Source organism: Parus major, chromosome 5 (genome assembly GCF_001522545.3).
Source record: "Parus major isolate Abel chromosome 5, Parus_major1.1, whole genome shotgun sequence".
Taxonomy (NCBI): Eukaryota; Metazoa; Chordata; class Aves; order Passeriformes; family Paridae; genus Parus; species Parus major.
The window spans coordinates 28,710,578-28,726,974 of NC_031774.1; the positions used below are offsets into that span (position 1 = coordinate 28,710,578).

Genomic DNA, 16,397 nt, shown 5'->3' on the forward strand with positions numbered 1-16,397 from the left:
ATGATGTTGTCAGACAAAGGGGAAAAAGAGGAAAAACAAACTGTAGTTATATTTTAAGCATTGGAACAGTGAAGACTTAACAAGGTATGCTACAGTGACAAAACAGGTAATTTCTATCTTGGTCATTAAACTGTAAACTATCCATAAAGTGAGCATATCTGACACCGATAATGCAGGAAAGAAGTGTGCTGTTTATTCACGGAAAAACTGCTTTCTGCCATACAGGCCTGGATCTTCTCTAGACGCTTTTCCCCAGCCAAGGTTTCCCCCTGGTGTCAGCGCTTAACAATACTGCGGTGTTATCCAAAGCGGTGTAATTCTGTGCTCCGAAGAGAAGATGGTAATAAGGGGTTGGCCTCAGCACGCTTCTGTTGGCAGAACTGAGCTGCCGAGCACAGCGCTTCAGATGAATTCTCTGGACGTGTGACTTTTCTCCTCCAATTTAAGCAGAATTGTTACCCATCTTTTTTGCCATCTCTCACTCAAAAAGTCACAGGCGGTTCAGAGTGATCCGGCTGCCCAGGGAAGCTGTGGATGCCGCACCCTGGCAGTGTTCAAGGCCAGGCTGGACGGCTCTCTGAGGCCCCCGGTCTGGCGGGAGGTGTCCCTGTGATGCTCCCTCAGGCCGCCGCCATTGCTCCCCGCGCCTACAAGTCCCGTCGTGCCGCGCGGCGCGCTGTGGGCGGGGCGGCGCGGGCGGTTGCGCGCAGGCGCGGCGGTCGCGCGGCGGTCGGTCGGTGGAGCAGCCGGCAGCCATTGTCGCCGCGGCCGCAGAGCGGTTCCCTCACGGCCCGCAGGACTCGCCGCTCCGCGACGGTGCGTGACCGCCCCTCCACCGCGGGGGGGCCGAGACGGGCGCGGGGAGCCACCGGTGGGGTTTTGGCGGCGGTACCCTGCGACGGGGCGGGAACGGGCCGATGCCGGGGAGCCGCGGGCGGAGGCCGCGCTGGCGCCGCGCGGCGCCGCAGGCCCGGGCGCTCGGCGCGGCCGCGGCCGGGGGGAGGAGGGGAGGGGCCGCGATCCATCGCTGCCCCGAGCGGGGAGGGTTGATCCCGGCAGGATGGCCGGGAGGAGCCGTCGCGGATTGGAGGCGAGCGCAAAGCTTCGGGGAGCCGAAGGGGCCGGCGCCGCTGCGTGGGCCGGCGCCGCGATGGCGGCGGGCCCGTGAAGAGGGCCCGGCTGCCTTGGGCAGGCCGCAGGCCTGGCGCAGCCCCGGATTCTCTCGGCTTCTCGAAAGAAGGGAGGAGCAGATGGCCGCTTGCTGCGGATCCGTGCTTCCGGAGGGCTTTTTCGCATCTACTGAGTCGTCAGCGGTCGAACTCCATTTCATTGTGTTAGGAGCAAGGTGTGAAGCTCCGCGCCTCGTCGTTGTCAATACAGATCTTGCATCCATTGTGCTCCCTTATTATGAGTAAATAGTGCGCGGATGGGTTGTTCGTACGTCTTTTGCAGTGTATTTGGCAGTTTAGTGGTGGTCAGTTCCACCGACCGTGTTAATTTCCTTTTGTGATTCTTCTCCCCACTTTATTTTCCTAGAACTAAAAATATCGAGCAGCAGTAACGCAGTCATTTTAAGCTTTCAAATCTCTGTTGTTCCCAAAATGAGCGCTGTTGCCAAAGTGGCTGTTTTTTGCCGTGTTTTAAAGCGTACAGTTACGTAAGGCTGTCCTTCCTCTACAAGGGCCTGCCTTTCCCTTAATACCCACTGCTGGCCTGGTCGGTGTTTGTGTGGTAAGGGTGCGCCAGGGAAACCGTGTGTTGGAAGACTGGGCACTCCGCGAGGGAGCTAAACCAGCCCCCTGAACTGGATTTCCGTGTGGGCATCAAAATGCACGTGTGAGCACAAAGGAGAGAATGGCTACAAAGGGCAGCGTAGGCTCTTCCGAGGTTCGGGGATGGCTGAGGCCAATCCAAGTAAGTGCTGTCGCAGTTTAACCTCTCGGCCCATAAAAAGGCCGGTACCCAGACTTCCAAAACTGGCACTTCTCTAATGGCATGGTAAGTCTGAGTAAAGAAGGTATTCAATAGAAACCTAATGGGTGTAAGTTAACAGAGAAGTTAAATAACATTAATCCAAAATACTGTATCCAAGCTGACTGGAATTATTTTCACAGCTAACGTGACATGTTGTCTGTTTATTCTGCCTGCTTTAGAGCCCAGTATTTGTAGTGCAAGATCACATCATATTTCCGTTCCTTTGGGCTCGAATTCTTTGGTTTTTTATTATGACAGCAAGCTCATTGAGTGAGCCAGATAATTAATATTTTTCAGTTACAAGATCTTAAAAATTTTTAGATTACATAAATTGAAAAAGTGACACCTTAAGGTAAAAGATGGAGTTTACACAGAATATCTCAAATTATATATCCTGGATCGGTGGATAGCTTTAAAAATTTGAATGTCCCAAATAGCCTTTTTTATTTTTGCCATTGTTGAAATTTCGTAATCCAAAATTATTCTTCAAAACCAGATAGACTGTTAAAATAAGTTATATTTATGGTTAGTGGAAATTGAAATAATTTTATGACTAAAATTGATATTTTGTGTGATAATAAAATTTTATTGCAGAGATTTTTCTAGGTGAAAGCAAAAGTTCTAAGAATGTTTTATGTTGTTTGTTGTTATTTTAATGATTAGCATATGAATTGTGGTTTTCTGGGGTTTTTTTCCAGCAGCTGCTAACCCAGTAAAATCTTTGAAGTTACAGATTTGGGATTTTAAGTTTCACGATTTAAAAGTACAAAACTGGAAGTTCTGTGTAGGTTCTGCTAGAAGTCAGCAATACAAGATTTTATCACTTTTATGGCTGTAGAGAATCATGCTTTTAACATGTCTACTTGGACCCACTAAAATCAAATCCTACTTAATCAAGACTTCTGAGATGTAAAAGTCATCTTAATCACCCTATTTTAAGTTTGTTAATCTGATAAACGGTGCTGTTTTCTTTTTTAGCATCAACCTTAAGATGAGTGGCTGCCGTGTCTTTGTTGGACACTTGAGCTCACGTGCTCGTGAACGGGATGTGGAGAAATTCTTCAAAGGATATGGTCGCATACGAGAAATCCATCTAAAAAATGGATTTGGGTTTGTGGTAAGTAACAGCTTTGTTTTCCTTGCCTTTGCTTGCAGGTACTAACCTTGCTAGGATGACGTCAAGGGAAGGAAGATGTTTAAGATAATAGGAGCTGCGGTGGGAAATGGAAAATATTAATACACATTTCAGGATGCTTTTCATAATTTTGGATTACAGTTTAGGCTAGATTTTGCTCAAAATCTTGGTTATATTCCAGCTACATTAAACACGTTGTTTGATCATAGTCTTCCATGGATTTTAAATTTACCCCTAATTTCTGAAGACTGTATAAATACCCTGTTACAGCAGTACAAAATATTGCAGTCTTGACCAGCAAGAAAATTTTATACAGAATCACTTAAGCTCCTCTCACACATACCTTGTAGTCTGCTTGATCATATGTCTTAAATAATGGCCTGACATAAAAGCAGAGTAGTTGGCTAAGACAACAGGTATAATAGATACTGTCTGATGGATTCAAGCAGCACAGCTTTGAAATCTTGTGGAGCAAAAGTTCAACATATTCATAGGGCATATATGTCTCACAGACTATTAAATGAAATAGTTCATTGTATCTCTGCTACCTACCACTGCTTTCTTGAGCTCTGTGTTCCTAAATGTTCAAATTTTGCAGCTTTACAGGTTCACAGATTGAGTCAGGATCAGCCTGTGTTTTAACTATGATGTCAGGAGAACTGAGAATTAACTGTTGTACAGTGCTCAATTCAGACTTGAAAGGCTGATACTGCCCTCACACCGTGGCAAGCTTACATGCCACTCTTTCTGCCCGGATCAATCCCTTGAGTGAAGTTATCGGGAAAGAGCAAAAGGAGAGGCTTTGCCTATTTTACTTTCCTGTGAATATTGCTCCTTAACTCCTACACATGATGGCTCCTGGTTCCCCTGCATTATGAGCTGCTTCTTGTTGACTGCCAGTAGATAAATACCCATCTCTCAACAGTCTAAAATCTAGACACTAGCCTGAGTTCATTTGGAGTGCTCTTTCCAATTGCTGCTCTTTCTCAGTCCCCTTTCCTTGAGTGTTCCTCTTCTCTTCCTGGGCAGGGCTGTTGACTCATTCAGGAACAACTTCTGTTCAACTCTTGTAAGCAAGTCAGTCAATCCTCCCTCCTCTCTAGTTCCTAGGTGGAACCATTTTGTTTTCAAAGATCACTAAGCGTGAATTGTCTCATAAATTTATCTAAAAAATTTAATTGTTCTCAGGATAATTTTTTTTTATTTGCAGCTGAACAGCTTTAGCTACCATACTTGTCATCCCATCGTTGTACACTCATATCAGAAATCACTTCCATTGTTTGTGTAACTGTGCTCTAGATCTTGTAAAACACCGACTGGATTCCCTTGGAGAGCTGCCTTTTCTTCCTGCTGACCAAACACAGCTTTCTTAATGTTTCTTTGTTATCAAGCCTTGTGATGAGTTTTGGTGGCCCTCTGCTAGTCTCAGTCCAAGTTTTCAATGTCTTTTATGAGCTGAAGGGACCAAAGCTAGACACAGTGTTCCAGGTGTAGCCTAATGAACGGCAAGTAGGGTGGAATAATAGCACCCCTTGGTCTGCTGATAGTGCTCCTACCGATGTAGCCCAGGATGCGATTTGTGTTCATTGCGGCAAGGCCACGCTGCTGACTCATGCTTAGCTGACTCTCCACGAGGATTTCCATGTCCTTTTCGGCAGAGCTACACTCCAGCCACTCAGCCCCTGGCACGTTCTGCTGGTTAGGATTGTCTTATGCCACATGCAGCACTTTGTTTTATCTTTTGTTAAGACTTGTGGTTCTTGTTTGCTTAATCTTTCAGCCTGTCAGGGTCTTTATGTGGGATGGTTTTTCATTCTGGTGTATCTTCTCCTCCCACTTTGGTGTCAGACACAAAATTGGTGAGGCTGCTCTTCACCCTGTCATCCATATAACTTATAGACACATAGAGTGGCATAATCCTTCATGGCACTTCACTGGCCATGTGCTGTTTCTGTTATTTAAGACCTGTATTTATAAAACATATGACAAAACCAAATTAATATTGTTGTAGTGTTAAAAGCATGTTTTGTTGTGCTTGATTGAAATAATTGCTTAATCTTCAAAACTAATTATATTTACTTCAATTTTCTAGATTTCAGGGCATAGTGTTTTCAAACTTCAGACCATAAAGCTAGATAGACTTGCAGATGTTCTGTTTGTTAGAAAGTAGCTGACGTAATTGCACTAGTAGTTGCCAACTATTGATGCTTTTAAATTCTGGACCTAAATTAAGTGTGTTAAGATAATCTTTGCATCATCATGAAAGGATATGTGATGTTTCGCTTGCAGTGAAACAAATTTCAGTGTAGAAGGGGAAGATTGCTTAAGTGAGTATTGCTTCTAAAAAGCAGTTTATAGTTATGCAAACACTTTCTTCAGCTTGAGAAGCTTCTTCTCCGTTGTTAGTTCCTTGCAAGCTGCAATTTTTTTCTCTCCATCTGCACTGTTGCTGCCAGCATCCCTACCCAGCTGCTTGTTCTCTGTGCTTTATTTCTTTCCTTTGTCCCCTTGCCTGTCATGGTGTTGCTGCAGTTGTCCAGCCACACATAATGAACCTACCTGGGAAGCTGATCTGGTTGAAAAATAACACTTTTTCACCCCACCTCCTGCACAAAGTGTGCTGTTTTTCATCTGGGTAGGTTTCTTGACCTAGTTTCCTGCCGAGCTGCACAAGCAGCTTTGCCAAGAACCAGTGGGCTGGATAGTGGGCAGAGGCTACTTGGGCTGACTAAAGCAGCATTTCTGCCAAAAGCAAAGTGACAGATTCCATTGCAACAGTAAATGGAATTATGCTTGTTATAGCTGATCTGGACCCGCAGGTGGGCAGTGCTGAAGAAGGGCTTATGTTTCTTACACTGGCACCTTTTTGTCCAGCTAGTTAACTGAATTCACTCAGAAAAAAATTAGGAGGGCTTTTTTTTCTGGTTTACTCTTTCTTTGCTGGTTCAGTAAGAATTTAAGGAGCGTTTTGGGAGCACACTGTGTTTGATCAGCTCATGCTGTTATATTCCATGGATGTGGAGATGTTCATCATAAATATTTAATGTGAACAAATATTCCAGTATGTGGAGCTGTGTTTTAAATTTTATGCCTTGAAGTAATTTCCCCCACCTCTCCCCAAAAGTATTTTAGATGTTTCTGTGGCAAACCAGGTAATTTAATTAATTTATTTAATATAGGTCTTGCTAATAGTTATACTGAAACAATTTGGGAGGCAAAAGGAGAAAAAGTGGGATGAAGGGAGAAGAAATTACCATGAATAGGAGCATCTTGGCTTTTCAGTCATAAATGTACTCGGCATTAGCTTCCTTATTCAAAGTTCTTGTTAATACTTGCTGTAGAAACGTAAAATTCATAAAGAAAGCATGTTTATTAGTGTTTGCATATACTGTAAGGGAAAATATGTTTTTATTCATATTTTCTTTTTAGGAATTTGAAGACCACAGGGATGCTGATGATGCAATTTATGAACTAAATGGTAAAGAGCTGTGTGATGAAAGGTAAGTGTGATACCATAATTTCCCTTAAGAATAGAAAAAAGTGCTTTGCATCAAAATGCAGTGCATTATCTTATGCTGTGACAGCATTTCCTGTGGTGGGATATACCTTCCATAACCTTAAAGGCATTCATTGGGATCCAGTCTTGTTTAAGGCAGAGATTAATTTGGGACTGGAGGAGGAGGGGTTTGAAGCAGGGCTGACCATTTTCTCAACTTGCACTTAGTTCTCTTTCAAAGGTAACTCAGGGTCTTGTCATTAGGAATATTAGTAAGAGTGAATTGAACTTATTTAGTATTTATCTGTCTATTGACCAGAAAATAAGCTGATGATAGCCTGTTATCATTTGAATTGTTGCCCTTCAATTTGCAGCAATGTGGACTGTAGCCATTGTATGTTGCAGTAATTTCTATTGTGATTATGGAAGCTGTATTTTGGGTCATTGGGTTGATTTTATTATTATAGCAATAAGAGTTATTTTAGTACTCTTTTCTCTCTGTGATTACTCCTGCGCTTGGGTTGAGGAAATTCAAGTGTTTCAGTCTGAATTACAGACTTGTGACAATTTTCATGAAAATCCAATGGCAGCAAATGAGAAAAAACACTGGTCTGACTCTTTAAGAAATGCCAGTGGTTGTGTTATAAATCATCGCTTGCAAGGGCGAGATAATTCTTGTTTGTGCACATTTGCTTCCCATTGTGAAAGATTTAAGTCAATGTCAAATACTTTAAGTTTGTTGTTTTATTTTTTTTTATGTGCTTGTTTTGTTTTGTTCCTGTCATAAGGGTCACAATTGAACATGCTCGAGCCCGAAGAGGAAGGGGAAGATTCTCTCAACGGTTCAGTTACTACCAGTCGCAGAGTGGATCTAGGTAGGTGATCTGGGCTCTGTCCTTTTCCTCTTCCAGTAATGAAAGAACTGGAGTTTTCTTTTTATGATTTAGGGATCCAGCTCTGTTTCCTTGTATAGTGTCACAAAAGAAGTTTTATTGTTCTCAAACCTTTCAGGTTCATTGCTGTTATTTGCCTTCTCAGGCTGAGGGGAGTGGGGATTCTAAAAGAGTTTGAGTGTCTTGGAGAGGTTTACAAACCTATTATGAAATGTGCCTTTGCCATGCTGTAGGGCACTATGCTGGTCTTGCTTCCTACTGGCATGTAAATGATGTGAAGGAGTATTGCTGCAGTTGGATTGGCTGATTTTAACACTAAATCAAGAAAAATGCAGAGCTGCTTGCTTTATTGTGGCTTTTGTCACCAAACTGAGCTTACATTATAAGTAGAATTATTGTAGAGCAATAATTCAAGGTATTTACTGTCTAACCAAGTTTTCACGTTTCCAGTTGCATGGTTATCAAAATGCTTATTTCAGCACAGCCTAGGAAAGGAGCAGTGCTAGGGCACAAGATGAACACTTCTGCATGTGTTAGTAAATACTAACTTGCTGACCAAGCAGGAGAGTCTCTCCAGCCATGGAATGTGAAAACCAGGACACAGCTCATACCTAGAATACCTCTAGAGGACACGCAGTATTTGCGAAGTTGTTCACATTCAATGATTAGAGACACTGGTGAACCTTGTGCCAGCTTGCAGTGAAAGTTCTGCAGATCTGCATATATTCTGCCAGACAGCTACACGTTATGTCTTTGTACTTTATAGCTACTTGTGTGAAGGAAAATGTGTGGAATTTACTCTGTAGAAACATTGATAACTGTGGCCTATGAAGAGTAGAGTTTGGAAGAAAGACCAAGATACAAGGGACATAAACCTTCACTTCTGTTACAAAGGCAGAATTGCTGCCAGTTACCAGCTAATGTCTGGAACATCTAATTAGCATATGCAAGCATTCTAATTAGGTTTTTTTCACTTTAGTGGAAGTAACCTTGATGTGATACAATTGGTCCAAGGTCCAGGCTAAAAATGGACTTTCAAAGTAGCAAGTTTGCTTGATTGAAGGTCATGGGCATCTGTCATAGTCATGTTCATGATGTCAGACTGCCAGTGCTAGGCAGGAGGAGACTGGTTTGCAGTAATGGAAAAATGAGACTAATTCTGCTAGTTCTGTGACTCTGGGTCCTCTTGTTTAAATACTTGAAAGATCTGGATGTTCTGAAAAAAATTGAGACAGTTTTCTAGTGGAGTCTTAAATACACTCTTGAAAGAAGAAGCAACTCTGCAGTCCAGCAATAAGGAAATTACTTAAATCTTTCAGCAAACTGTAGAAAATGTCAGATTTCTTAAGTTTTAAATTCCTTATGCTGGAGAACTTTTTTCCTTTTCTTTCCTTTGAATTTCTCTAGCCGGTATGGGCCTCCTGTTCGTACTGAACACAGGATCATTGTTGAAAACCTTTCATCCCGTATCAGCTGGCAGGTGAGTTAGCATCTTCTCTTTCTTACACCTTATTTTACTATTCCGTAAGTAGACTGCTTTCAGCCTAATTTCTTAATAAAGCCATCATAAATATTTAATGTGAACAAAAAATAAGAAAAGCTTCAAGGATTGCTAAAAATTAGCATTCAAGCACTTACAGAAGTCTTTTGTTTCAAAGCTGTGCAGATAACAGAGTTCTGTAACTAGATATTGTAGTTGGGCACTGATTTGTTCTTCTGTTTGCCAACTGATAAAACTTTTTGAAGATTCTAGATTGTTTGTAAAATACTGAAACGTTGCATTCATTCAACAATGTCATTCTTTTGTATTGTTATACCTGGAAGTGCATGCCTTTGTTTTGATTGAAATTTATAGTCTGTTCTTATGTTTTGCAAAGTATTTTTGTGACCCAGTTAATTATTAGGAATTCTGATAATGCATCATTAATAGAGGGAATTTTAAGAGAGCTAGTGTGTTGAGTATGCTTATTGTAGATACTTTTTTCAAAAACCCAAACTTTCAGTACTTGTCATTGGAAGTTTTCTTGCCACCTTTCTTTTTTGTTGTTGTTTTTTCACCTCTTGCTAGTTTTTTGCTAATACTTAGCTGGCTTTTAACAAAATAGCCATATAATCAATTCTTTTAGTTGTGTTCTGTGTAGTATACAGTGTATAGAAAGTTCACTTTTTAAGGACATAGCAACAGATGCTATTTACAAAAGGTGAGTGAATAGTGGAGTTTAGTCTTGTTCGTTAACCGTTATATTCTTCGAATAAAGAGACTTATCAATGTCCTGGAAGATGCAGTAGAACATGCTGAATGTTCAAAGCCTCAGCTACTTCACCACAAGGAGGCTTCTTGGCTTGCCTGGAGCTCTGCTGTTGTGTTTCATAAGAGTTGGGTGCAATCCATGCAGATAAACGGTTGAACTCAGTTTGTTTATCTTCTGCATGACGGGTTCAAAGGGTTTGTAACAGTACAGTTTTGTTGATTATTGAATAACTAAAAAAACCAGCTGAGTTGATGTGATGATCAACTGGATTTAATCTAAATATCATCTGGGTATGCTACACAGTTACATATATGAAGAGATTGTCACTTGGAAACGACAGTAGGGACCAGAGAAGTAAGCTGCAATGGAGTGTTAAGGAAAATACATCGTTTAATGCTGTTTAGTGTTAAATGCATAACTTGAAAAAGAATTAACATTTTTGTAACTTTCTTTTACTTGTGAATATTTATAATGGCTTTATGTGTACTTACATTTAATCTGAAGCCCACCCAATTCAGATTTCATACCGGTGAATCTTCTAGTATTCTAATTAAATGTTTTAATGTCTCTTAAGTATATGATAAGTTAGCATAAGAGACTTTTCGATACCTGCCTAAGTAGACATCATTTGAAGGTAACAACCATATGCAAGCTGCATTTACTTTTGAAGTTGTACTGCTTTGGTACTGACTGTAATGTTTTAACTTCTAACTGTGCTACTTACAACACATTAAAATGGCTAATCTATTAACAGTAGTGCCATTATTCTCTGCTTCTAATCCCTGCTAGGAAGCACACTCATGGAACCTGCTTTTAAACTTAAGCACAGAATTTAATCTTTGGTGTGTCCAGGTTCCCATACATTAAGAACATCTATCTCCCTTAAAAGAGTTTGTGTTGGGATATTTTAACATAGAAAAAGCCAGAAAAATTTGTATTCGGATCAGTTTCCTCAGATTGTTGACTATATCGTTAATAGATAATCCCATCTCTAAGTAGTAGACAAACTGTTAGAATTCTCCTTTTTTTTTTTAGCAAACATGTATTTCTGCATGTTCAGAGCTTTCCAACCACCTTTACCAGTTTTTCAGTATCAAATTTTCAAGCAGTTGAGAGAAGTAGGTCTGTGTTACATTAAGATGTATTGTTTAATACATGTTCTTCCTTTTTATGGTTGTCCTACACCTTGTTTCTCTTTGCTGCTAATGACAGCAGGGTTTTCTTGTGCTATTTAAGGTGACCCAGAACAGTAAACTTAAGGTAAAATTTGATTGTTCCACTGGTTAGGTAATACCAGGTAACTTTAAAATATTCCCCTAATAACAGAATATCGAGCTTTTATAACACATGCACACTTCCTCTCTTTTAAGCAATAATGTTGGCATCTTAATCATGTTGACATTGCGATTACAAACAATGTTAATGTTTCTTAGGATTTAGTATATAGTATGGCAAAACTGTAGGAGACTCAATCCTAAAGCCTAAAGTTACTGATTTGGGCAATAATTATGTAGATTAACGTTTTCTAACTTCCTTTTGTCTTACCAGTCCTGGTCTGGTTAAATTCTCATTGACTTGATCCAAAAGAGCCAAAATTTTGTCCATCATCTCTAAATTGACATAACTTAAAGTATTATTTTTAATGGTACTAATGTGGACCAATTTTCATTTGCTATTAGGGTTTCTTTATATTAAGACCTGTGAAACAAGGAAAATATCTGCTACTTTGCATATGCCAGTTTTTAACATAAAACTATTGAATTAAAATACTAGATGAAACTAAGCTTTTTTTATATTCTGTGGCAAATGTTCTAAAGTTTTTTCTTGGCTTTTTGTTTTGTAGTCTTTTGTTCCTTAAGTGTATTTCTAACCAAGTGCATTTTGAACCTCTTCTAACAACCTTGATTTGGTTAACCTTCATTTTTCTTGTGTGGAGGAAAAAGAACCAAAGATTTGGGGGTTTTCTAGTGGCTGAAATTCTAGGGTTTGGCCTGTTCTGAATTTTCCTTTTGGTTCCTATGACACTCCTGTTTTTTGGCAGTCTAGATCTTGGTTTGCCTGGGTTTGATCTCGATTGGCTAGCACAGATCATCCTCGGGTTCTTTAGCCACTTCTGGAGACTGGAGACTATGTCCAGTGCTTTCAGGGCCTCTGGTACCTCCGTGAAGCATATTGCTATGAGCCATCACTGCCTTTCTCATGTAAGAGAGTTCCTCTTGGCCAGCTAGGTATTGGACAAGCAACTCTTTGCTTAAGGTACCTTCTTATATCACCTGCCACTTGTGGTGTGATGCGGTAAGTAGTCTGGGATTATAAAATACCAGATACTGTTGGGTAAAAGTGCTGCCTTAACTTAGACAAATGTTTAGCTTTTTAGTGACCTTTTGCACTATTTGTGCTTTCTCCTATTACTAAGCAAGTAATTTTACTTGTCCACGTTTAGCCTCTGTTAAGTTTAAGACAAGGGTGTCTTATTGATGTGACACTGTAGCGTGACAGAGACTCAGATGAAGCTTGAGAAAAAAAATTCCTAAAAAATTTTTTATTACATTGTAATTACACCTTTTTGCTTTTAATTTTGCTTTGAAGCTGGGGGAGGTGAGCATAAAGGTTGAATTTGTCTACATTTATTGGAATGTCATTTAACCCGGGGCATTAGTTATGAAAATCTGCATTTAGTACTACTGCACTTCTCATCTTCAATAGTTCTGATTTCAGGAGACATACTGGTATTTTGTGTATTGCATTGTGTTTTCATAACAGCTGGTTTTGGGATATAGGATTATCTTGAGAGCAGTGTTTTATTCACTGTAGCTGTAAAATGACTGATCACTTCTGTATGCAGCTGCTATTACATAAGCTGTTTCAGAAACTTTTTTCTAAATGATACGTATATTTTTATATACAGAAATTAAAAAGCATTAAGCAGTTTTAGCAGAGAAATTTTAGGGGAGTATTCTGCTACCTGACTGATTGATGTCCTGTTCAAACTGAAATATTAACTTTTGCTGTAGGACCTGAAAGATGTCATGAGAAAGGCAGGGGAGGTCACCTATGTGGATGCACACAGAAACAACAGGAATGAAGGGTAAGTTCATTTTGTGTTTTTGTGTGATATGATAGCTGAAACTATTAAGGGTGTGATTTTTCTAGTAATACAGAAGAAATGAAATACAAATCTATGGTGTGGCTTAGTTGTTCAAATTTCTCCAGTTAAAGAGAACTGGAGAAACCAAAACAATTCAAAGCACAAAATGTTCATAAATAGGAGTTCAGTATTGAACTCAGTCTCTGTTCTCTATCATGACAACAATGTGTGAAAGCAGAAAAGGAAGGGAGAATTCCTTTCAAATGTTAAGTCCTGCTGTCTTACTTTTATGTAATCATTTATGATCTGAGTCCTGAGGCTAAAACACCTGTCTGTGGCTGCTTTACACTGGTTCAGCAGTCAAAGTCATGAGAAATGAACATAACCAACTTTCGTGGGGAATACCTACCTGCCCACTCCCTTCTCAGTTCTGCAGACTACGAAGGTCCTGCACAACAAAGCAGGAGAGAAGAAAGCGTGAATAAAGTGTGCTGGCAAAACGGCTCTAGGGCTGCTGCAAACCAATGCAACTTACACCGGTTTTGAGTTCCAATTTAAAAAAACCCACAAAGACTGGATTTTTCTGTTCATTGTTAAAATTCTTAAATAGGGCAGAAGAGTGTACAAACTTACTTTGTTTCACGGACAGCTTTGGAATGCGGTTTAGTGGAGGACTGAAAGATGTTTCCTCAGCTGATGTACATTTGTGTAGATTCCTGCACTTTCTCCATCTCCTTGCAGATGGCAGTTCTGGTATTGTTTAAGAAGATGTGAGAGGTATGGATGGCTTGGACTGTTGGTGTCATATTTTCCTGTTAACCATGTTAGAAACTAGCTTTGAGAAGATAAAACAGAAAGCTGTGACTCAGTGGATTAAAAAGACTTGGTTTCCTTACTTTTTTTGCTTCTCTGAAACGTTTCCTTTATTTCATCATGGTCTACACAGGGTTGTGGAGTTTGCATCTTACAGTGACATGAAGAGTGCACTGGAAAAACTGGATGGAACTGAGCTGAATGGACGCAGAATTAAACTGACTGAAGACCACAGAAGGCATAGGTATGTCACCTGACATGATAAATTCTGCTGAGAGCAGGGATTTGGGTAGTATTGATGCCAAAGTTTGATTATCTAGTTTTTTGGCCCCAAGCTAAATGTCACTGCACAGAACGACTTTTTAGCAATGTAAACAGATTAAGATAAGAAATAACTTGCTGAAACAGGGTAAATAGAACACTTTCGAATGAGAGTAAAGATTTTTTTAAAAGACAGAATGTGGTATTATAAAGAAAGAACTTTATAAAAACATGAATTTTGGTATGAAAAACGTTTAATTTAAAGGAAGGCTGTTTCACAGTTTTGTGAAATATTTCTCTAATAGTTGTGAAAGCAAACTTGTTCATGAGAATAAAAGAAAATCAGTTAGCTTGCTTGCATTATTCCTAAGCAGTTCTGCTGTTCATTAAAAAAACATGTTGGCTGCAGCTCTTTCATTGTCTCTGTTACAAATAAATCCATTTCTTTCCATGAAAAAAGGGATGCATTACTAGTGAAGGTATTAAAACCGTTAAGGTCTTAAACTGTGCTAATGATCCACACCTTTAGAGACTTTTTTAGCCTCTTGAAAGAAACTCTTAATAATTTGCATGGCATTTTTAGAGAGGATAAACACCACGAGTATAAAGTTCCATTTCTGTGTTTTTCTTGATAAATTAAATGCTATTTCAAGGTAGGGTGTATGCAGACAAATAGTTCTTCTTTGATAGAGACTCCCCTGCCTAAAAATCAGTTTCTCTCTTCCTGGCAGGAGCTGGGGAGAGACATCTTTTGTTAGGCAGTTTATCTTTTACCATGCTAGCAGAGAATGGCAAGGCCAGCAGTTCCTGGCAGCCTTGACCTAAGAAGATACTGTCATGATGGAGCATAGCAAAAGTCTAGCAGTGCTGTGAAATGACTGAATGCTGTGAATAACACTTTCAGATGTTCAGATGCATGTGCTGTGCATACGAAGTAGCAAAGAATTTTACATGATTGTTTTAAATTTGGTAAGAGATCAGACTACAGCTTCTAATTCCGTTTCTCTAGAAGCAGATCCCGATCAAGGAGTTACTCAAGATCTCGCAGCAGGTCCAGGTCTACAGGATCTTCCAGGTCGGACAGCCGGTCCAGGTCAAGGTCCCGGTCCCGGTCCAGGTCCAGGTCTCGCTCTCGATCCCGATCTCGCTCTCGATCCCGCTCTCGTTCTCGCAGTCGTACTCCTAAAAAGAGTTACTCCCACAAAAGCCACCGCTCCAGCTTGATAGCTTCTTCCCCCTCTCCCTCTTCTTCTAAAAGAAAATCTCGTTCTAGGTCGAGCTCTGCTCATAGCCGTAGTTAACCTGCTCTGAGAGATGTATTAATTAATTTGATTCAAGTTTCTTGAAGACTTGAGACAAGTTATATATGAGAACTGGGAGGGGAAGAGTTAACATGATGAAAGGGTGACCTCCTCTTACATTGCCAAAGTGCCTGTCATCAAATAGGCCATCTCTGTGAGGAGGGGCTGGCTGTCAGCTTTCTTCTTTCAGTGAAGTCTGGAGTGGGAAGTCTTTTTTATTTTTTTCCCTGCTATTAGTAAACATTTCTATCATAGATATATTATGTACACATAATGCTGAGGTAATGGGATGAGACAATACGCTGCTTTCTCCCTCTCTTTCCCCTACTTTCCCCTCCATCTCCAAGGCCTTTGACTTCCAAAATACTATGTTAGCTTTTGTCCTTGGTATTAAGTCCGAGAACAGGAAGTATAGATTTAATTCCTTTAAGGTTCTGTGGCTACTTTTCTGTGCGAGAATGAATGGACCAGATTAAATTAGTTTAGAGTTCCCCTTTTTCCCCGTTGCTTGGCTTAACAGGCTGTTTTAAGTTCCAGCTTTACATGACATTGACAATATGCTTAATTTGCAAAAGACTTTCAGGAATACACGTTGGTTAGTTGAATATTGCTCACTTGGATAATGAATTAATACAATGTTAAGCAGTAATGAAAGCTGGAATTTTCTTTTAAAATGAGACATACCATCCAGATGTCAGGATTATTGGGAATCCATTATAATAATTTTACAGTAATTCACTAGTATGTGGTATTGTATGTATAGGCCTTATTTGACAGGTGACTTCATAAAACTGCACAGAAATGTCAATATGCATGTCCATGTTTTTGATGTTTATAAAAGTGACATAGCTTTCATACCCAAAAGTGTGATACTGAATAACATGTGTATGACTAGCAATAGTCTTGATGGAAAGGAAGGTTATTTTAGTAATGAGAGCAGCAAAAAAAATAATCCCAGGAAAAGTGTAGTCAAAATCTCCGTAATGCACATTTGTTTTGATTAATAGAAATTTCCACTGCAAATATTGTTGTTCTTAAAATTTGGAATTAGATTTTTTTTTTTTAAAACTTCTGTATTGTCAAAGAAGGGAAACATTTTTGGAAAAAATATGTAAATTAATCCCAAAGTCTTACATGTATTTAAATGTACCATTCCTAATAAAATCAAACCTTTTTCTGGCTTA

The 16,397-nt window shown here is 39.9% G+C and overlaps 1 protein-coding gene across 4 annotated transcripts; it reads left to right on the forward strand.

The window, feature by feature from the left end:
• The first annotated feature begins 689 nt into the window (after window positions 1-689).
• Window positions 690-16,397, forward strand: LOC107206036 (serine/arginine-rich splicing factor 5-like). 4 transcript variants are annotated; one of them, XM_033514886.1, is made up of 9 exons: window positions 721-816; window positions 1,682-1,998; window positions 2,953-3,091; window positions 6,539-6,609; window positions 7,394-7,480; window positions 8,906-8,978; window positions 12,765-12,838; window positions 13,785-13,895; window positions 14,922-16,397. In XM_033514886.1, exons 2-9 carry the CDS (start codon window positions 1,991-1,993, stop codon window positions 15,211-15,213), a joined length of 855 nt encoding a protein of 284 aa, XP_033370777.1. In that variant the 5' UTR covers window positions 721-816; window positions 1,682-1,990; the 3' UTR covers window positions 15,214-16,397. The 4 variants fall into 4 exon arrangements, with proteins under 4 accessions (XP_015486830.1, XP_033370777.1, XP_015486828.1 ...); XM_015631344.3 differs by lacking the exon at window positions 1,682-1,998 and having other exon boundaries at window positions 690-816; XM_015631342.3 differs by lacking the exon at window positions 721-816 and having other exon boundaries at window positions 1,354-1,998.